Source organism: Anticarsia gemmatalis, chromosome 22, assembly GCF_050436995.1.
Source record: "Anticarsia gemmatalis isolate Benzon Research Colony breed Stoneville strain chromosome 22, ilAntGemm2 primary, whole genome shotgun sequence".
NCBI classification, from domain to species: domain Eukaryota; kingdom Metazoa; phylum Arthropoda; class Insecta; order Lepidoptera; family Erebidae; genus Anticarsia; species Anticarsia gemmatalis.
In genome coordinates this window covers 4262337-4284937 of record NC_134766.1, presented here as the reverse complement: position 1 = coordinate 4284937, position 22601 = coordinate 4262337, and the positions used below count along the sequence as shown (strand labels likewise).

At 36.4% G+C, this 22601-nt stretch overlaps 2 protein-coding genes across 2 annotated transcripts in view; one reads left to right on the top strand and one right to left on the bottom strand.

The window, feature by feature from the left end:
* Nucleotides 1–60: 60 nt before the first annotated feature.
* LOC142982729 (uncharacterized) lies at nt 61–4822 on the bottom strand. Its single transcript, XM_076129402.1, has 7 exons — nt 4495–4822; nt 4309–4405; nt 3808–3937; nt 3197–3299; nt 2803–2900; nt 2314–2581; nt 61–2150 (listed from the first exon to the last, which is right to left on the bottom strand). The coding sequence occupies exons 1-7, from the start codon at nt 4600–4602 to the stop codon at nt 819–821; spliced, it is 2136 nt and encodes a 711-aa protein (XP_075985517.1). The 5' UTR covers nt 4603–4822; the 3' UTR covers nt 61–818.
* A 339-nt stretch (nt 4823–5161) lies between these two features.
* The window catches only part of LOC142982536 (uncharacterized), a 90572-nt gene continuing 73132 nt past the window's right edge, over nt 5162–22601 (top strand). The window contains exon 1 of the mRNA XM_076129071.1: nt 5162–5641. The gene's annotated coding sequence lies outside the window, so the exon portion shown is untranslated. The remainder of the gene's footprint in view (nt 5642–22601) is intronic.

The window sequence follows — 22601 nt, the reverse complement described above, 5'->3', positions numbered from 1 at the left end:
GTGAAACTACTGAACCTGTTTGGATGAAGTTTGACATGGGAATAGCTAAAGACCTAGGATTAAAAAGCTATTAAAGTCGCGGGTAGCTAGGCTATAACTAGCGTTCTACGTCTAGCCTAGAAAGTATCTTAGCATCTCATTCTGATATTTAATTAATTTTTGCTACCAGAGAACGAGTAGAGACAAACGAAAATATTTGGAAATTGAATGAGGCTTGACTTCTAATATTAATTAAAATTAAGTTGGACTTAAACCCACTTATGCTATCAAATAACACCCTGAAGTTTGAAATATTCATATAAAATTTTATTTTATCTTCATAATTACCTAAAGAATTCAATTTTTGTAATGTAACGTTGTTTATGAACTGAAATTGTTTTTCTTATTCAATAATAAAGTCAAAAATACAAAAATATATATACAAAGCATTTATGACTAGTAAAAATAAGCACATTGCTAAAACAGCTTTATCGGAACACGGTGCACGCGCCGGTCACGACAATAGTTCGATACATGTCTGCGAGGGATCCCACTAAAACTCGATTCACAATAATTATATCAAAAACTAACTCCGACCACTCAGAGTTGACGGACGCTTCATATAAACCTGTCAAAAATATATCAGTACGCCACACACTAATCAATTTACTAATACGACTACTTCACGGTGTATGCTTCGCTGTGACCGACTCTGCTCAACAATATACCACCGTCCTCTCCAACAGTCAGTGGCGGGAGTAGGAGTGCGTGTAAACTCTCTAAGTAGCAGTCGGTCTGCGGGGGTGGGACGCCGCGCACGCGACGTCTCCTCGACTCTGCTACGTCTTGCGCATGATGGGGTGGAGGTCTCCGCCCCCGTGCGCCGACATCTTCACCTTGCCGGCCACATGGTTCTTGATGCACGGCCCCGCGTCCTTCATCGACACGGTCCCCTCCTCTAGTTCCTCGTCCGATGAGAAGTCCGACACGCACAGTGTCAGGTGCCGCTTCTTCGGCGGCACCACATGTAGTGTCCACCGCATGGGACCTTTATGATTCCCCTTCAAATTTGATTCCCTGCCCTCGTAGTCCGTATCGGACGCCGCTCGCTGGGAATCGTTCTTCAAACTTCGCAAGCTCTTACTCGGTCTATGGGTTTGCTCCTTTTTTTCCCCCCTCGGGGGGGTGTGGAAGTTTTTTAAATTCATGACACTGGACGTTTGCCCCTTGGAATTTAGATCGGGAAAATTTTGGGAGTATATTACAACACTGTCGACCGGTTTTTCCTTATGAAATTTTGCTGACTGCTTGCTTTTCGTATCACTCTCAGAAGGTGAACTAGATGTGCGTTTCTCTGCTGAGTTGCCGCTACTGCAACTGGTGTTACTGTTGCTCGTACTGTATTGTTCGACAGCTTGCTTTTCTAGTTCCCGAAATTTAGTGTCTATACTCTCATCAGAAGCTTTGTACTGCTCAAGCGCCTCTTTTTCTAATTCCTCAAACTTGTGGTCGACATTTGGTGGTCGGCCGACTCTACTGCCAGGAAGTACCATCTTAGGGTTCAGTTTGAGGAGACCAGGTGTTACGAGTTTCTGCGCTAATCTGACTACTGGAGTCAAACCAATAGGTGCTGGCGCGCTCATGCTAAGTACTGTGCTATATAGACGTTTCTTCCGTAAGCCAGTTTCCATTGCAGCTGCGCTGGTTGACGGCAGCTGGGTGTCCACTACAGTCTTATCTTGGGTTTTCGGACTTTCTGGTTTATCCTCTTGTAACGTTTGAGGCTCGGCCTCAGATACTTGAGCCTGCTCATTTGTACTACTGCTTTCCTTCTCTGGTGTAGGAGGATCTTCCTTTTTGCTTTCCTCTGGCTCTGTTCGAGGTAAAGATTTTTGACTAGTGCTGGCAGCAGTATGATTGATATGTGTGAGTTGAAACCGGTGGTCGAGGCGCGGTGACGGGTGGTCCCTGGGCCACCAGACGCCATACCGGCGGTCAGGACAGCGCGCGGGGCGCTGGCCGGTGGGCGCGTACCGGCTCACGTTGGTGCCGCGGTACGGGGGACACCGCGCCGCTGACGCACGCATCACAGCTTGCACGCTCGCTGACAGACGACCCATCGCTCGCTGACATTCCGTCAGTTGAGGCGGTCGCGGTGGATCAAACTGAAACTGTGAATGCAAAGTTAACATTTAGTCATCTTCGAAGAATCTAAGATGTGATAAAACCTTTGAGACGAGCTAGTCAATTTTGATTAGATGAATGAGTTAACGTAGTATTTTGTTGTATCCAACGATGGTCTACCAAATGTTTAAGAAGGTCTAAAACACAAACCTTGCAACTAGGGTCGCAAAAGAGCTGAGCGGGTACATCCAGGCAATACGCGGGCGGAGGCGGCGCAAGCGCTGTGAGGCGTCTTGGCTGCCGACGCCTGGCGCGCATCTTTCTTGACACGGTCGGGGGGCTGGGGGCCCGCGGCGTGTGCGCTGGGGGGGCCCGAGACTGGCTAGGCGGGGCCCAGAGCGCCCGCACGCTCATTACACGGGCCGCCAATACCGCTTCTTCACCGGCGGCGCGCCCCGAACTCGGGCCCCAGCGCTCGCTAGCTGCCGATCGGTGCCAATTAATTACACTACTCGGATACTTTAAAATATTTTTGTAAGTAGACCTAGTAGATTAAGTAAACCAATGTTGACTTCATGAAGATAATTCTTTGATGCTCTCAGTTACAATAGCATTGCACGAGAATAGGTTTTTGAAGAAATAGTAAAAGAGTTAAGCTATATAAAAGGTAAGATAGTGATAAAGAGGGAAAAGACGCACAAATCCTCGTCGGGCAACATCCGGTATTGACGACGGCGACGTGGAAACATGCTGCGCTCCGATGACTCGTCTACCAACTTGCGGAACCAATATTCCACCTGGATGGAAAATAAACTAACAATAATGCTTGTAAAATACGTAAGTAGGTATAAGTACGCAAATTAAGAATAGATTTAGAAACTTTTTAATTCTCCAGGCACTGCAATGAGTGGCATTGAATACCTACTAGGACTTCACCATGCTTTAGTTACCTGAAGTCCTATCCATTGATGGTCAGAAGTGGTAAGTATATATACCTAATATCTGATCTACTGGGTTTAAAACCAAGGGATCTAGTAGTGCACCAAAATACGGTAACTTTGTAACTGAAAATCAAATGCTTTAAAAATGTTACCTCAGGTAACATCCAACATTCCGTGAGGTCAGAGTTTTCGCAACCTTGCCCGTTGTAGCCTCGCAAGTTTGTCCTCTCATTAGTACTTGTGTAACATTTCTCTCTAGAAAAAAAAACAATCAATCAATCAAGTTGTCTATGAAAAAAAAAGCATCATCTGTCAATCCTATCATTTTTACCGCCAAACGCAAAAATATTCTAGTGTCGCTGCAATATTATGCATGATACCTACTTATAACGACGCGAAAGTAAAATATCAAAAAACCAATTAGGTAGGTATTGTGACAGGCAGGTGCGAGAAGCGTGATGGAAGCATATCAAAAAGTGTATTTCAGTCACACAATATGAAGACGACGGGAATCAAAACTTAGCTTAGATATCCGGAAGATTGTTTTCAAACAGGTACCGTAACACTTGAATTTCGTCATTGTTGAGGTATGAGAATTAATAGAATACAACTAGAATTAAACGGCATAGGTTAACGTGCAAACAACAAACTCGTACGTATGCTCCAGACAATTGTTTGGCACCCAAAAGTTCGCTTAATTCGAGTGGTATAATCAAAACGGAGCCTTATTGTAGCTAGTCTATAAATGTATAATGATAGTAACCTGACTTCGTCGTAATAAAAGTTTCCATAAAATTGTGCCAGTCTTGACTCAGGTATAACGTCTTTCACACTTTTTCTGCCACTACCGCTTCCATTTTCTTGGCTTTGGCTTGATATAGCACGCTTATTGTCTACAAAATAAATTGCAATGAGGATCATTTGCTTTGGAACCTTCTGGAAGGTTCGATGGTGCGAGGGCAAAAAGAAATTTCAATAATAACGGAAACAGATTTAAAAAAAAGACGTAAGGTATGCTTTCTAGACGGGACTAGAAAAAGTATCATTCTAGTGTTAGGTAACCGTCTCTTAGGCTTAAGATAGTATTCTTTAGGAGACTTTAACAACCATCTCTTGCGTTTATGCCCAGGCACAGAATCGACCAGAGTGTTGGAAAAAATAACAGTCAGTCCATACAAGTCGCTCTTACAAACAATACCTCATAGATCTTCACTTTAGCCCTTCAAGAAGTTCATTTAGCACAGAACTTAGCTCTCCAACGTACCTGTCAATTCGCATTGATTATTCGTTTGCAAACTTTGTGATTCTGATGTTGTGTCCTGTAGAACTTGTGAGACACGACAATGTTGTGCCCAGAGACGCTGAAAGAACATCAAAATATCAATGACAGCAGATTTGGAGACATTTCCACAAGTTTTACGAGAATCTGATCATGTAGGTGTTTCGGTACCTGGTTAGCTATAATGAATTCATCGGGAGGTTCTGTAGCCCATGTGAGATCCGCACACAGGGCGATATGTGCCCACGCAGACGAGTACCGATCCACTTCGAAGCTCATTCAATGTGACATTTCACACATACAATTAATTATCTTTAGAATAAGAAACGAACTAATATAATAGTCACTAAATTTTAAGAGAAAAATTAACGGTAAAACTGTTAATAAAAACGACGACAATTTGAAAGACATTGGTGGTTAAATCTACAATAACAAAATTTTCCTCTTTTTTGATAGATACATGATATATTTTTTTCTTTTATTTGAAATCGCTTTTCGAATTTCGTACCAAATGAAATGAATGAAGTTGTCATCGCGATGGCTAGGCAAGATATTTGCAAAGAGGCCGTCCTAAAAACATTATGGTACAAAAGTAACGATGTTGCATTTATTAAACTAAGTAACCTAAATTTATTTGAAACAATAACATTAGCGTTTGTTGGGCTCTCTTCTATAGCTCTTTCGTTTCTATTATAAATTACAATTTATCTCTCTACTGCATACTTTTTGAAGGCTCTAGAACCGGCAACATTGTGCGTAAAAGCAAGTATTTTTGTAGGCTTGCATCCCTGCGTGCGGTCCCGCCCGCCCGTCACCGTTCATGTCAGTTTGGCTTGCGCAGCCAGGTGGCGTTGCCGCTACGTTCGTTACGCGCAAGCGCGCACAGCTGAGGTGGCTGAATGGACATTGACAGATCAGTTAAATAATTATAATTTATTTTATTAAATGAAAAATAAATCTAAACAATCAAACAAACTTGGGCTTTTATTAAAAAAAGTGTTACAAAGTATTGGCAAGTTATCGAGTTTGTGTAGTGAACAATAGAAGAAAGAAGAGTAAAAAAAATCGATTATAAAACGACTGTTCGTATTTTCGTTGATATTTCTGTGTGTTAAACGACTTTAGTTAGTTTTGCAACAAGTGCGAGCCCCGCTACTCGTGTTGAGAACGGGTTTCTGGACCGTTGGGTTTTTTGTTTATGTATATTTGTTTGTGGTATATATATTTTGCGAGTGAGTGTGGTGTGAGCGTTGTCCGTTAGTGATGCTGCAATCGGTTGCAAGTGGCCGCTGAGTCGTCATCTCGTCACCTGTGCTCGGTGAGTGATGTATTCACTTCTCGTATTTACGCTATAATACTTGTTATGCAAGTGTTGTCACTGAATGGAAAGTGTTCGGCTTGTACCTGTTAAGATTCAATCTGATTTGATGCAGTAAGTACCTACGTACTCTGTAGCACTCGGTACATACCTAACATGTGCAGTGATAGGTACCTATGTTCTCCATACCTCTGTACCTAATTAGTTAGGTTTTAGCCTGTCTTCAACTAAAGCGGTATTACTGCAAGTACATTCGGCTATCAGATACTCTTTGTCTTCAATGAAATTTTCAGGTACTTAACACAGAAAGGACCTATCAATACGTACCTAGATCTGGTATGCACCTGTGTACCTCAAAGTAACTAATTAATGTAAAATGAACCCGATAAAAGCATGTGGGCAGATATCGACATAAAAAACAAATTGATGACACTTATCGATAGTTATTACATTTGCATAATAATCTTGTTTAAGAGTTGTATGCAAATCGCCATTAGATGCGTTACAATGAATCGTGTATTATTCATACGAAGGTATTATGTGGGTTAAGAGTTCTTCATCAATTGATTTGTTTAATAGGAAATGTATTGCAATTAAACGCTCTGTCCATCTTATTATGTAATTTGTTTTATATTTTGATTCAACTTTAATTTATGCAAATATTGTTTTGCATACTGTATCGTAATTTTATATTGGGCGCATTCGTATCGCAAATGGTAGCTAAAGACCAGATTAAATGAACGAATATTTCCTAGAACAATAATTTGAAGCGTAAAGTAACTATCGGCTGAAAGACTAAATCACTGTAAGGGTTTAAACCCTGAAGCATGGTTGACGTCTTCATTTTAACTTGCATGAAATACCTATGTTATTAGTAGATATTTTCATTAATTTTTGTTTCTTTTTCTTTTTCTATTCAGGTTGGTTGTGGGTCGGCTGTCAGCATGGCTTTGGCGCTAACAACTACTAACAGCATGTTTTTCATCTTTCTTTTAACCGCTTTTTGCATGCACTTGGCTCATTTTCATATAACGTTTGATCGATTTTATATATCTAAGGTCATTATTAAAAATCTCAGAGGAAAAGTACCTATAAACAAAAAAGTTTGCGATATCGAAAAGCGTGAACCAGCAATTCGATTACTCTTTATGTTTCAAAAAATAAATGCAATAAAAACTACGGTTCTTATAAGAAATTGTGTAATTTCATTGTGTGTAGTTGTAGTTTGTTTTGTTCATTCTTGTATTATTTACAGGTAGACTGTTTGCGATCTCATTTAATTGTAGTTTACATAACACTTGCATGTATTCTGCTCTAAATAAACATGTTTATATTATTTACGTATTACTTCATTTCCGGTTCTTGCGGATATCATTAATTTGTTAGCCAAGCATCAAACCAAGAAATGATTACAAGATGCTTACATTCGAGTCGAGCACCTAATCTTCTGTTTTAAATATTACACACTCCATATGTCTTATATCATTACTCGAAATAAAAGATGGTATTGTCTCGTCTCCAGATTTTTTTTCCGATATCGAAAATCCAATTCCTCCCAGACGATACTACCGATGAACAAAACTTACAATATAATATTCTGTATGACGTAAGTATCTCCTGAAACATTACATTATCCCATGTTAGATCCCCTAAACACTGGCAATGCCAGGCGGCGCCGCTGGCCTTGGCCTGCTTACCGAGCTATCCCTAAGGACACCGCCTTCCGTATTTCGGCGGGTGAAATAAACAAAATTATTTTCTCCGCGCCCAAATTTCGCCACAAAAGAAATAAATATTTACGTTTTAATAGAGATAAGAGGATACAAGGATATCTTTTATCTAATGAATGTAATTTAAATGTTTTGAAACAACTTGCTTGAGAGATATTTTCCATTTTCTACTGATATCATTTTGATAACTAAGTAACGATTATTATTTTGAGAACAAGGATTTTATTTGATAACGATGTTATAAATAAAGAAAGTAAAACATTTACTGAGGAGCATGTCTGTTTTATCACAAAATCTTGTCACTGTATTTATTTACAAGCACACAGACCTAATATATTCGAACTTACAATTTTTTATACGAATCTAAATAAATATTCCGACGTATGAGGCGAAACATTTCTTTTTTTATCTGTGTGCAGTATTAGGCTGTACCCAGGCGGTGACCTTGGCCCATTTAGTAAAGCACCCGACATCTTTTCATATGGCCCTTATTTAGATAAATTATTCTTTGGACGTACCCTTAAGGGCGCGTGTATATTTTTGGGGTGGCTAGCACGTGTTGGGTTTTAAGTTATTAGTTTTATTTGAGGGTTGAAGTGGATGTTTATTTTACTACTTTTGGTACTGTTGGCTTTTTATACATCTGTTTTTATAATGTTTAGGCAGCTTTTTCGTTTTTGTTCTTAGAATAAATTATGAAAAAAATTAAAGCAGTGCCTACTCAAACTAAACATGATTTACAAAAGAAGTTGGTTCTAATAAAAAAAGCTAAACTAATACCAGTGGCCATCTATCTCGTTTCGTATATCAATTATCCATGCATTCGATAATCCCAAACTAAAATTCTAAATTCCTCACCTATTCACATAAATTTTCCACCATCATGGAAATAAACACGTATCATATTACACCATTAAGCTAATAGTTTTAATTAGCTACCACGGTGTATCGTAAAACATTATCGAACAAACTACCGATACTGAAAGGCCGCTATCGTTCGATGCGCATAGATACCGACTGTTTACGACTGACCCACATAGATAGGCTAATTTTTCATTTAATGTAAACCACCGGATGGGATGAAATGAAGCAACTGTGTCGAAATTTTGTACTGCATGAGTCAACTATTAATTTAGGATGCAAAAGTTATTGTTTTATAAGAATTATGTACTGTAATTATTCAACATTCCCTTAACAAGAGATAAAGTTGCCTAAAAACCGACTAATGCAGGAATATCATTCAATATTTAGTGGTAGTCAAATGTATGTCTGTCGCCACGATACACGTTAAATTGACAAACAAAATTTCAAATACTGCTCGCACCTTTCAGGTGAAATCGTGCATAAATCAATTTCTGGAGAAACTGCAACTGGGTATTATGCTACTAAACCCTTAAAGTTTAATAACATTTCCGCATATAGCCGAAAATGGTTTTAGAATGTCCTATTCTATCTCTAGATAGCTGATAGTTAATGTATCTTTTATATATTGATACAGTAGATTCCAGTTGTGATTGTGACCTTTTGTTCGAAAGGTCATATTCACCTGTTAATTACAATTGAATAATAAACGAACGTGATTCACAATAGGAAGAGTCTCGTGGAGTTATTTCCGTGAATATTTTAACAAATGTAATTAACACTGGAACTTATTTTGTAAACTAGCAAATCGCTTCAGCTTCGCCCGGTTATTTTACGCAAAATCTTAACTTCTTAAGGAATCGCTCTATTTTTTGGCGAGCACCGCGTCAAACTCTGTTTATCGCGAATAGGCAGAATGCGGCCGCGGCGTTTTATTTTATTTGAATACTATTTTTATGCATAATGTTCTAGGAGTAGTCTATTCCAAAATAGGATTATCTCACTTAACCTCGATTTTTCGTATAAACAGCTGTTAAATTGTGATAAGAAGACGATAACACTAACAACAAGGTGTTTCTTCTTTGATTCATCTTACCTAGAGTTAATTTTCTTTGAGGTTACGGTAATAAGTAATGAAAAAGTAGTCATGGCAGCCATTGAAAATGCATTAATACACTCTGCATAAACAAATTATAATGAGAACCTTGAAACCTTGTTAGAAAAACGTGTATGTATTTTATATTAGAATAATAATAAGATTTTATCTCCTATACATAATTAACTCGGTTAGTCTTCTAAATATGACATAAATATTTGTATAGTCGGTTCTCAAGACCTTAGTTTGTAACGACAAACTACATTGCACGGGTGTTTTTCTGAATTTATAAATTCTTTAAATTAACACCAATCGTTTAATTTTTGGATGTTAAGGAACTAACCACAAAATAATGTAATGTAATAATGTCGCTAGAGGCTAAAAACAGGTTTTACAATAATAGTAGGTAGTTTTAAATGACTATGTGTATCATAAAAAATTGTTCCGTTTGTGGATCAAAGAACACCCGATAAATGGAGACGCTCACTATAGAAGGAAATACTCTAAATGCATCTCACCCGATGTGAAATTGTCTACGACTCCTATAGAATCAAATTACGAAGGTAGGTGACCTTCGAATAACTAAGCCTCCCTTCTCCGCCCTAAATCGACAACAAATCTACAAAAATGCAAAGCCAGAAAGAAAGAAATGAAAAGTCTTAAACGTCGGGTCAACAAATAAAGTATTCTAACCTTTAATTTTCAATCGCGTTTAAGACCCGTTGCATTATGATATTAATCCAGAAGTAGGTACTTAAGCGATGTCTTACAAACTGCAACAAATTTAATCAAAACTTAATAGCAAATGTCAACAAACAAGCGATAATAAATCCACTTGTCCTATATTTGCAGTGCAGGTACTTCAGACTGTATCAATGTAGATACAGGTGAAGTTGCAGATACGACGTCTAGTCTCGCAAGTGTTCGAGACAGCTACGTGACTATCCGATACGATACGCGGTGGGTAGATGTATTAAGAGCTGTGCTGTTCTATGTAGAGTTGATGAATTAACATTATTTTATCTCCTACCTTAGAGAAATATATCTATGAACTAATTAGTTTCTGGAGGTATCATTGCTGAAAATCGTGACCACATTTTGTGGATACTACGATGTTCGGTTATAATATTGTGTGGACTGCACGGAACAGTCCAGTTTCTTTGCTTTTTGCAACCTGATAGATTTCCATGACAGTACTCGACTGTACTTCAATAAGGATTGATAGTTAAAGGACTTATTTTTCCATCGTCTGATAATTAACTACTTAGGTATATTCGTCTAATAAATTTAACTTTTTCATTGATAAAATGCTTGTAATTCCGAGACTCATGCATTTTATGGACATGAAAAAAGGAGTGAAATCAGAAAAGAAACCTCATTCATCTAATGCAATAAAGTTAACTAAATAAACAAAAGTTCTGTTACCATTTCCTCTCAAATAACGACCACGTTTCAGTTACAAGTACCTCACACGCTATCCAAAACTACAAGCTGTAAAACTTTCCTTTCACCAAATATACCGAAAGTTTTTCAATAAAACCAGGAACTACTTACAAAGTAAACAAATCGAATAGATAGCCATTGTTCATGTTTATTTCACTTTCTGTTTATAATCTACGCGTGTTATAGACTCTTTGGTTACTCTTTGCTTTATGGTTCAATGCTTACTCTATAGTGCTTTATGGTTTAAGCTCTTTACTCGTTAACAGGGCAGTTATCGTAAATTTATAAATAGGTGCGTAAGAATAGGGTGCTTAGACGCGGTTTGTTTATCATCCTCATTGGTTTAAGTGTTAGTTGTTATTTGTATGCTTCCGACCTGTCTTTAAGAGCGATTGTTATGATAAACTTATGAAGAATACCGATTTAGTTACTGTCTGTTGATATTTAGACTTGTTATGATCAAATTAGAAAACTGTCCTGTCTGCTTATTCTTCGGACTAATTTCGGTGTATCTGCCGTCAAACAACTTGAACAATTTCGCTACACCATAATAGACGATTTTAGATCCATTTGGAATGAATTACTATGGTAAACATTATTGCGCTTCGATCGCTCGATTGATAGAACACTAAATCGATACTCCTCTGCACTGTGTCTACATTCAGCTTGCTTAAAACACCTACATGTGTTGCAGTTTTTCTAAACAACCCTAAAATCTTAAATTACAACTATATTTTGACCTAAAACTCAATGATTAATTGACTAAATCAACGGTTTCCATAAGTAAGAAAGCGATTCCAAGAAAGATTAGCTATCATGGTTTCAAGTTGGAACGGTACACGGTGTTACGGTAACAGGTCTGGCACACTCCCACGCAATCCCATGTCATTCCCATAACCTACTCATACACAATGCAATGTTCAACAGTATTGGAGTAAGAGAATATATGCCTTATTTTGCTAGTGTTAAAGGCTATTTTGAGTAATATTGTATTGAATATGAAATGAGATCGCGTTGATGTTATTTTGAATTGTTTTAGTGTTACGCGAAAATGTAGCGGTGTGGGTAATAAATATTATTTTCTAATTAATGATTAATATGAACTTATAATGAGTCTATAGCTAGGACATTTTCCTAAAATTGTCGTGATAAATAACAAGTGAAATTGTTTCCGTGGCGTGGTCGGTAGTCCGAAGTCTGACTGTTGATCATGAGGTCTCAGGTTCGTTTTCCGGTTCGTATTCCTTTTATTTACATTAGAATATTTCTCAAAAGTAGCCCGAAGTTTGGTCACGTGGCGATAAGGGGCCATAGAGATGGAGGGCTAATAGTGAAAAATGTGTGTATGTTATACATTCACGTTGCTAAACTTGCGTTACGTTTAAAATACTGCATACCTACTTAAATACCAGTATAGGTAACCTTAGTATGGTGTTTGGCCATACAAAAATATTAACGGTACATCGGAGCCGTTATTAGTACCTATTGAATAGTCATAAATGTGCTTCTTTTGGGCCTAAGCGGTTATTAATGAGACAATATTCTTACTTTTTTGGCACCAGTCCACTTGCAAATTGGGAACATTTCGATAAGGACTCCTAGATATTGTGACACACATATACCTAATTTCACGCCTGTAAAAGATGTATGAAATAAACCCGCGTTTCGCCATTAGCAATGTTAGTAATAGGGTGCAAACCTATTTAAGAAAGAATTTAACACTGTTTTTTTTCACAGTAAATCTATACTAATATTATAAAGCTGAAGAGTTTGGTTGTTTGTTTGTTTGTTTGAACGCGCTAATCTCGGGAACTACTGGTCCGATTTGAAAAATTCTTTCAGTGTTAGATAGCCCATTTATCGAGAAAGGCTATAGGCTATAATATATCATCACGCTACGACCAATAGGAGCAGAGTACCAGTGAAAAGTGTTACAAAAACGGGGAAAATTATGATTCTCTTATGTGACGCAAGCGAAGTTGCGCGGGTCAGCTAGTAGTGTTATAAATCAGTAACAATTACATAGTTCTGTTATTCTTACATCCTGCATCATTTTGAAAGCTGTCTCGTTATTAATTTTGCAAGCAACCGCAAGTAACATGTGTTTCTTCTAACGTAAATACATGTTGTGCATCATACAATAAGAATTTGGTAACATCTGTTCTACTTCTTTGTTTGTCACTGCCCAACATCTGTGGTTGAGACCTCAATAGATATAGAAAAAAAAAACTGTTGGGATTTATGCAGCCTCAATGCCTGGCAAGCTGTAATAGATTTGTGCAGGAACTAAAATGCTTTCTGTAAAGTCTGTCTTCTTCTCTGTCTGAAAATATGGAGAACTAGCAAGTCTGAGATACATTAGTTTGTTCCAACTTGAAACTCAATTGCATGTTTAACTAATATTCATAGAAACTTTATCAATTCTTTAATTAAAACCTAGTCTATTTCGTTTAGTTCAAGCTGCGCGTCTTTTTCATCGGAATCGGAACTTACACAGAGCGTACGGACGGTAAGGATATGTAACTTTATATTAATTTCTTTGCCGATCCAGTGGACGCAGGACCATAGAAATTAATACAAAAAAACAAATACTTACGGGCACATTAAAATCTGAGCCTGATCTGATTGTTGACAGAGATTGACCTTTATGATCGACTTTACAAAAGGTACAGTGAATGGACTACACATAAGTGAACCAGGTAATAACAGCGCCAGGTGTCTGTCAAAGGTTTTATAAGTCATTTGAGCACGTGTCTTCCTCTACGTCAGTTTATAAAGCCCCCTGGTCCCTTTCTCCAGCGGCACGTGTGTAATTGTTACAAAGAATGTATAACTTCACTATAAAAAGCGAACAATCGTTGTCAATATAACGGTGATGTATCCTCACACTTGCATTGTGCGCTCTCGACAATAGGCCGGCGAGCTGCTGTGCTTGGCGGAAACGTTGCAGGCCTTGGAACTAACACTCTATCAATACTGAGCTTTTGTAGAGAGAAAATAATAGAAATAATGTAAGGACTGGTTAGTAGGCGATCTGTTGAGAATTATATGCTTAAGTTTTGTGGGTACTTCGAACATTTGAACCATTTATTTCTGTTACAGATAAAAAAAATCAAAGATACAGAACTTTGTAACTAGTCAGTACATTTATATGTTACAAAGGGCTACAGCTAAATGTACGCTGTGCTGGGCACAGCACTGACTTTCAGTTGCCCCTAACAATATTGCACGAGACAAAAAAAACAACAGTCTTAAAAAAAACACATCGAGTTAGAGCGCCATCTTGCGAAAATTTTAAACATGGAATGTTTTTTTTTCGTTCAGAATTCAATTTAAGCCACAGTTCCTGTAATAAAGTCGAATGCTTTATTTTTTTAATCAACGAATGGATGGACTTTACTATTTTTATTTCCCGCACAGATATTCTCGCCACACATTTTCCATTGGAAGTTTTAATTAATCGCCGCTCTTCATAATGATTCGGTCGGAATATCGCATGATGGCAGTTTTAAAATTGAACTGTCATAGATACAATCGGTTCGCACTTCGCCGATGATAAATGAGAAAACGATAGTTGCGAGTTACTCGCTTTAATATTTTGTGAAAGTGTTATTTTAAAATGAGTTTTGGAAAAGTTCTGTTTATATGCATCTTTCTGTACCGATATGTTCTTTATCGGCTTCTGGCGAGATCGTCGTAACTTCAATTTATTATTCTATTAATTAGATCGTAGCATTCATAGCTAATGTAACCCATAATAATGTAGTTTTTTATTCTTTTCCGAAATCTTTCAAATACTTAATTGTAAAAATTGTATTATTACGTGTACTGCAATAACAACTGTACGTTATCAGCAGTAAGTGCAGTAATCATCGTAAAACTAAACAATTCGCTAATTGAGCCGTTATCGCGGCATTATGACTCAATATCAGAGTCACACAGAAGTAACGCTAGGGACGCCATCTGGCGGATCATTGTAATAATACTACTATTAGAATTTGAGGTTGCTAACTAACAAATAAAAATGTTTATGTGCTCGTATTACATACGCTGGTTGGCTAATGCATACACAAGCCGCAGATACATAATTTGATTTGGTTTTTCTGAAAAAAATCTATAGTTTTGAGGTCTAAGATAAATTGAAAAAGTGACATTTTAAACCTCGCAAAAATGGTCTACTTATAGTTGCTTATATGCATACGCGAAGTAGAATCTTTTCACTAAAAGAAAAGTCTGATCCACTGCATCTACTTCAAAATATCTAAAAGAAGACCGCAAAAGTTTGAAGTAAGTATACGAAAAGTCCAAAAAGCACTCCAAAGTACAAATAAATTAACATAAAGTAATTCTTAGCGGTGGCCCTGCAGTTCACAATCTATGCATATCGCATTGAACACGAACATATTGTGCACATTGCAACACATATTGTGTTCATTTTTGCACATGCAGCGACAATTGCACACGTGTTTCTTGCATGTTAACTCATTGTTCATTTTGTAGAAAAACAAGTGCATTATTTGCAAGCTAGTTTGAGAAGCTTGAAAAGATGCAAGAGCTGAGATTCAGTTACTTATATGACATTTAAATTAGAATTTGGTAGTCGAAGGTCCAAAAAATCTCTCTCAAGCTATGATGACGTGATTTGCACTAAAGATAAATGCGATAAGAACCCTGAACTGCGAATTTGTTATTAAATCGGTACTCTGACACCCTGTTAAACCACCCCAAACCATAAGTCCTTAATCCACCAAGACTTAACTGCATATGTTTTATTTCTTTGTTGAATTGTATAGACTGCTCTCTGGCGCGGTCGGTAGTCTTCGTATCCGACTGCTGGTCATGAAGTTTTGGGTTCGATTCCCATGTCGGCCAAAGTGCTATTCCTTTTTTCTAATTTATATTAGAATGTTTCTCAACCGTTTCTCAGTAGCCCGGAGTTTGGTTACTTGCCTTGTAAATGGCAATAAGCTTGTCACCTATTACATGGGACTAACATTGTTAATGACGAAACGGGGATGTCTTTCATACAGTTCTGCCTAAACCGTGCTTTATTGTAAGGATAGGGTTATATATGTCCTTTGCTCTAGTTATGTCTCACCATCAAAGCTTCTCATTTCGGTTAATAAAGCGACTATTGATAGAGACTTTAAATTGACCTATTTTTTAAATGACTGCGCGAATTATAAGTGCCGTCGACGCGTTCAAGTGTGCCGATGTCGTAAGATGGCTTATCGGTTGTCCGATTTGTTGGATGTACCGCACTTAATTGAGATCCGAATTAAGATACTAACACATTTGCCATCAAGATTAAGACATACCTGTCCTGTAGTGTTATTCAGTGCGGTGGTATTAAGGTATTTAAAAAGTAGGTAACTGGGTACTTATGAAAAATAAGAATTTTAAATGATGGTGATTCGTAGTTTAGTTAATAAACTTCAACTTTCTCTGCAATTTTGAGACAAAGTTAAAACAGGCCCGAAACAATTATTTGTGGCTTGCACAAATAATAATTGTACCGTGCGGAATCGAACCCACTAACTCCCGACGCAATGGAAGTGGCGTGGCGACCTTAACCACTGCGCTACTGCGTATACTATTTTTGGTAATACCACAGTTGTTTGCAAATATTCGAATTTATTGTCACGAAATACCCGTATACTGTTAAAATATTTGCAAGCTCTAGTACCTACCTAGAAACGGCGATTGATCGTATGAACAAGATTAATACACGAACCGTCAGCCTACACCAACGCGAACAAATAAGTAAAACAAGAGGCATCAGAATGACACAGTAACTGGATTGTAGGCTGATCGTGCGCTGTAATGATGTTCAGCACGACTGGTCTTCCATCTTGTTTGATAGACTTGTTAGTTGATACTCTTTAGCACAGATATTACGACGCTTTTAACTGAATTTGAAGAGTTTGAGAACTTAATAGTTAATGATTATTGATTTACTTGTATTACAATCGAAATTTGATTTCTACGTAAACTTTTTAAATCATTAATGTCTCTCTGCTGGCGAGGGTTTTTTCCCGTATTGATGGGTTAGGCTTTGAGTCCACCATGCTGGCCAAGTGCTGTTTGGGGACTTTGCAAGTACCTACTCAAGAAATACGTTAAACTATTTTTATGCATGCAAGATGTCATCACGATCTTTTCCTTCACCGTTAGAACAAGTGATCATTATATCTAATACTTCTTTACTGATACTTATTTGAAATCGTGAAAAAAGACAAAACATTTTAAGCTTGCCATACTCTATTTTTTTGCATAAAGTAGTAAATTTTCCAGGAAAATATAAACACAACACAGATTCTCTAATGTGCACACAGCAAGGTGTCAATATTTTTTACGATATAAATCACGCTATCAGCTCAACACTTACTGTCATTACATTGTCGGAGAGTCCCACCAAATGGATGTCAGTCAATAATGGCCGATCGGCGTGAAATTATAAATTTTCTATATGGCAGCCCAACTAGCACACAAGCTGCTTATACAGTCGTTATACAGCCTGATAGTTGCATAAGAGTCGTTCAAATGCTGTACAATTCTCTATAAGTTGTATACTAGCTATTTAAAAAACCCTTTAACAGCTAGGCGGGACAGTAGCCGTTTAGTAGGAAACTAATGACTTATAGTGATATATGAGCATGTAATTGCATCGCTAGACAGCCTAGGGAAGTATAACTGAGTTAATGGAATCTTCTATAACACCGTTAACTGTATAAGGGGACTTTAGGAGATAAAGGAGTTTAAACGGAGTTATACGTTGCGCTTATAGCGCTCAAGAGCGTAAATAAGCTTTTTGTAATGCCTTAGGTTCTATAACAGATTTTTTTAGGGCTAGTGTATTACTCATCTATAAAAGAGTTGCGTAGGTCTTTAATAGCGCCTTGAGCGTTATATCAGATATTTATATGGCTTCTGTACAGCAAATAGATGTATAAGGTATCATTCGAAACATTTTTACAGCCATGGGGATTACAGAATTATGTTAAGCACCTAAAGCGCTATAACCGAGTAATATACCTTTATACTAAAGCTTAAAATTATTATCATAATATATTTACATAGGTGCAGTGGTGGTTCAGTCTGTCAACTGTTTTTAAAGAATAAATAAAATAAATAAAATAAATAAAATAAATAAAATAAATAAAATAAATAAAATAAATAAAATAAATAAAATAAATAAAATAAATAAAATAAATAAAATAAATAAAATAAATAAAATAAATAAAATAAATAAAATAAATAAAATAAATAAAATAAATAAAATAAATAAAATAAATAAAATAAATAAAATAAATAAAATAAATAAAATAAATAAAATAAATAAAATAAATAAAATAAATAAAATAAATAAAATAAATAAAATAAATAAAATAAATAAAATAAATAAAATAAATAAAATAAATAAAAAAAAAAAATGATTTTCAAACTATTTTAATATTCAACGACTGACCCTTAAAAGTACGAGTAAAATGCTGGTGTGCGACCAATACAATTATATTGAAGCACTCCTATGCCACAACTGCAGAACCTTGAGGTCTACAACAGCAAACACTAGAGCCTTTGTACAGCTTAAGCCGCTAGAACAGATGTAACCAACTCTGAGAGGTGCTTGATCGAGACGCCATTACAGCATTTGGTAAACATATTTTTTGAGGTTATTACGATCTTTTGAAGATCATATAAATCTATAGCCTGGTAACGTTAACATAATTAAAATCATTTTTTATTACCTATAACCCTAATTAAACTATCTGTAACCCTCAAAGTCTTATTTATGTTCAAAATACAATTTCCAAATCCACATATCTATATAATTTTTGCATTTAAAACTGAATATTTTGAGGGCGCATGAAAATATTGACGATAATATACATATATATTGACAGCAAACTGGCACTCGCACTTTCATATCACGTACACAAAGAAATAAAAGCGATAGACTACTTGTTATTTTCATAATCCAATCCGTAAAAATAAAATGTCTCCTCATTTGTCACTGATGATTCATTTTAATACAATATATTTAGTTTACACCATAATAAACCGACCATATTACTAATTTAGAGCGTTAGCATTTATAACCGTTACACAGTAGCGCTAAAATAAGGTAAAGGTGGTATAATCGCGCTGCAAGAGCTTTTTCGAACGCTCGTAGCGCTAACCACCTCTGTACAACAGCTGGTAAGCGCCACGAAGCTGCGAAAAAGCTCTTGTAGCGCGATTATCCCACCTTCATCTTATTTTAGCGCTCCTGTATTACTACTATACTACTTACTATTATAATTACTATTTACGACCACTGTAGATCCAATGTCGAGCTATAAGCTGGACAGTATGGGCCTATTTGACGCTACAAGAGATCTGTAGCCGCTTATAGAACCACTATACTTCTTACTAAGGAGCCTAAGGCGTTATAAAAATCCTTTAACCGGCCATTGTGCAGCTTGTTATAGCGCTTGTGTGCTAGTTGGGAGGTAATGATACACGCGGTCATTGTGATGCTCTAATAGTCTAATAGATGTGATATGAAAGCCACGATCTAGCGGGAACACTGCGATCACGAATCGTAATGTATGCCTTCGCAGATTATAGTGATAATGTTTTGCCCAAACTGTATAGTCCAGGCACCATTTTTATCGAAAAATTGCAGTCTGTATTTTATCTATAGGTACTAATATTATAAAACTGAAGAGTTTGTTTGTTTGAACGCGCTAATCTCAGGGACTACAGATCCGATTTGAAAAATTCTTTCAGTGTTAGATAGCCTACTTATTGAAAAAGGCTATAGGCTATAATATCATCACGCTACGACCAATAGGAGCGGAGTAGCAACAAGAAATGTTTTGACGCATTCCCTCTTATGTGGCGCAAGCGAAGTTGCGCGGGTCAGCTAGTGGGATATAATCTACCACCCTGCCAATAGTAGCTAAAGCTGTTTCAGCGTAAAAAGAAGACAAAACTACGGACAAGTTTTTTCTTTGTTTCCTTTAGAGTGGTTTTAAAGTTGTCAACCCGCTGGAACTTGGCTGGTACTTGTTTAGACGAAAGCAGTGTACAAGAAATATTAACTCATTCTTTTAAGCCATCGATAGTCTGTTTGATTTGGATTAACGACATCTATCTTAATTACAACTAAGAACGCCGAAGACAACTAATTCAATCGGATACAATTACCAACAAACATCACAAATAGGTTTCATATCCCATCGCTAAAATGGTTGTTTAAACTTTAGATTATATTCAGCAATCAGACCCGTGAATCCTTGTGAATCATTCTGTCTATTGGAAGGAACCATATGAAAGTCGACTCCAGTAGATTTGAGTTCATCGCGGTCAGACAGTCGCGGCGGGAAACAGTTTTTTATAATATTCCTTAAAGTACGGAGAAAAATAAATAATAAGAAAAAAATAAAAAATATTTTTTAAATAATATATCGACTGTTAGGCGGTACGAAGTTCGCCGTGTCAGCTAGTTCTTTATAAAATAAACATTTTAATCTTAAGACAAAATAATATTTGTCAGTCAGCTATCTTAGTGCTGACAGTGAATCGTAAGTGAACCTAGATCGTATCCGGTCCTTACTAATCGTTCAGTCTGGTTTGTGTGGCAGTTCTGTTCTGCAAGTGATATATCATTAGTTATTGTTTCCAATGATTGATAGCTAGACAAGCACTTTGAAACAGAGTCTTTACTTAAACAAAAGAAACTTAGGTATTACTACAATGGAAACAAAAAAAGAAAGTCCTTTTTCATTATCTTTTTCAATTGTACTAACCTAAAATTAGATCGTATTTTCTTTCAGCAATGGCGTCTGTATTTTTCGAAGTTATTATCTAATGTTATTAATTTAATGTTTTCACTTTGGCGTAAATTATTCAGGGCTGCTTTATTCCCTTGTGTTATTACCATTAAGATATTTTTTTCTGAAAAAATACAGAGTTTTGTCTTAGTTTTAGTTAATGACAAAAACCCATAGACTTGTGACGGACTTACCGGCTTAGGAGACATTCATGGGCAATTATATTTTTATTTATTAACATACTTAAGGATATCCCTAATAACATTATAGGACAGTATAACGGAATGGAAGACAATAGGCGGTCGCCATGTTAAGTGTCTATGGTTCTTCAATACTGCTATTTATTTGTCTATAGTTAAACAGACGTCAAACGGGCATGCGATGTTTGAGATTCTCAAGACTGCTTTATTAAAAGACTTCGGAATGAATGTCTGATTTCATTGTTCTATTGTAATTTGCGTTTAAATTATCAATAGCATTTTCAATAGCGTCCTGTGTTGTAAGTTAAAAATACTTGAAGATATCGTGAGACTATTATTTGATAGTTTTCATTTAAAATGCAACGTTTTCAACGAAAAGTTAAATGTTATATTCAAGAGCGGAACTAACGAACTCAGTACGGTTTTAAACGAAAATAACTTAGTTATCAAACTCGCATATACGTGCAGTGATTTGAAACCCGGTGGAGTGCGGGCGCGAGCTCGCCAAACGGCCAAACTATTCCCAATGCGATATAATCCGTTTAGTTTCATCGCAAATACATATTTTATCAAAGAGCTTTCAAACGCTTTGAAATTGAAATATAAATTATGGATGCATTAGTGCAGAGTGCAGACTGCAATATTTTTCAGAAATGTTGCCATAAATAATGCATTTTTTTCATGTTGAGATAGAACAATAAATACAATGCATCCAAAAGCGTCCTTTTTAAAATTCATCTCATTAAATTTTCAGTGGGAAGTGTGCTTGGCATTTCAAAAGGTCCTTAAAGAGTTGTGGAATCAGGACACAGTAACGACCATCTTCCCTCGTTGGCCGGACTCTAGTTCCGTTCTCTAGGGCTTTATAAAACCTACAGAATACTGCTTATCTTTCCCAACTTTTTCATGAAACTGCCAGAATACCGTATTGTTGAGAATATTTGGCAACGATTCACTTTAGCTTATAAGTCAGATCTGTCTTCTTTTGTTTGAAAACTATGGGTTGAAAAAATAGCAGTTTTGATGTATCAGCTTTCTTATCTTTTCATACATTAGACCTAATAAAAAGTAAAAGAATTGCTTGGCAAGTTTCTTCTTTCAGAATCGTATTACTGAAGCTATAAATTTCCATTTTTTCTTTGCGAATTGACAGATTGAGCCTATGTCTCGAATGTAGGATTCCCTTCAATGTTGTCCTAAAAATTGAGACTAGATTCAAAAATAAATCTGGCGTTTTGAAACCTAGATAAGAATTTTAATATAATATGCATAAATTATTTTATTTAAACACCTAAGCATATCTACCAAAAAAAACGTGTACTTTATGGTACCCAACAATATATCCTTTTCGATCTTGTCTTGTTCACTCCTTATTAGGTACTATACTGGCAACACCTACGTCTCAAATTACAAAAAAGAAAAAAAGCTGTGTTGTCCATAAATAGAGGATACCTTTTGGGATATAACAATGAGACGACAAATAAGCGTAATAGTATAATGGCAAATTGCTCTCTGTGATTTACTTAATTATGTTTAATCTTGTTAAAAATCGTAGAAAAACATAAATAAAAAATATCTGGCCTATTTTTGTACAATGATATTTAAAATTCCTCATTAGTATGTATTGTCTTTGGCATAGATTATTTAGGTAAACCTTTTAAGCCTCATTTAAACACCTTGATACGAAAGGAAACAAACCCAAAAAACTGCAAAAAGTACTTAAAAACTTAGAGCGTTTTGCAACTTGTCATTCACATTGTTGTACCTAATTGCCGTGCAAAAAGACAGCGAATGTTTTTGAAAGTTCATCCA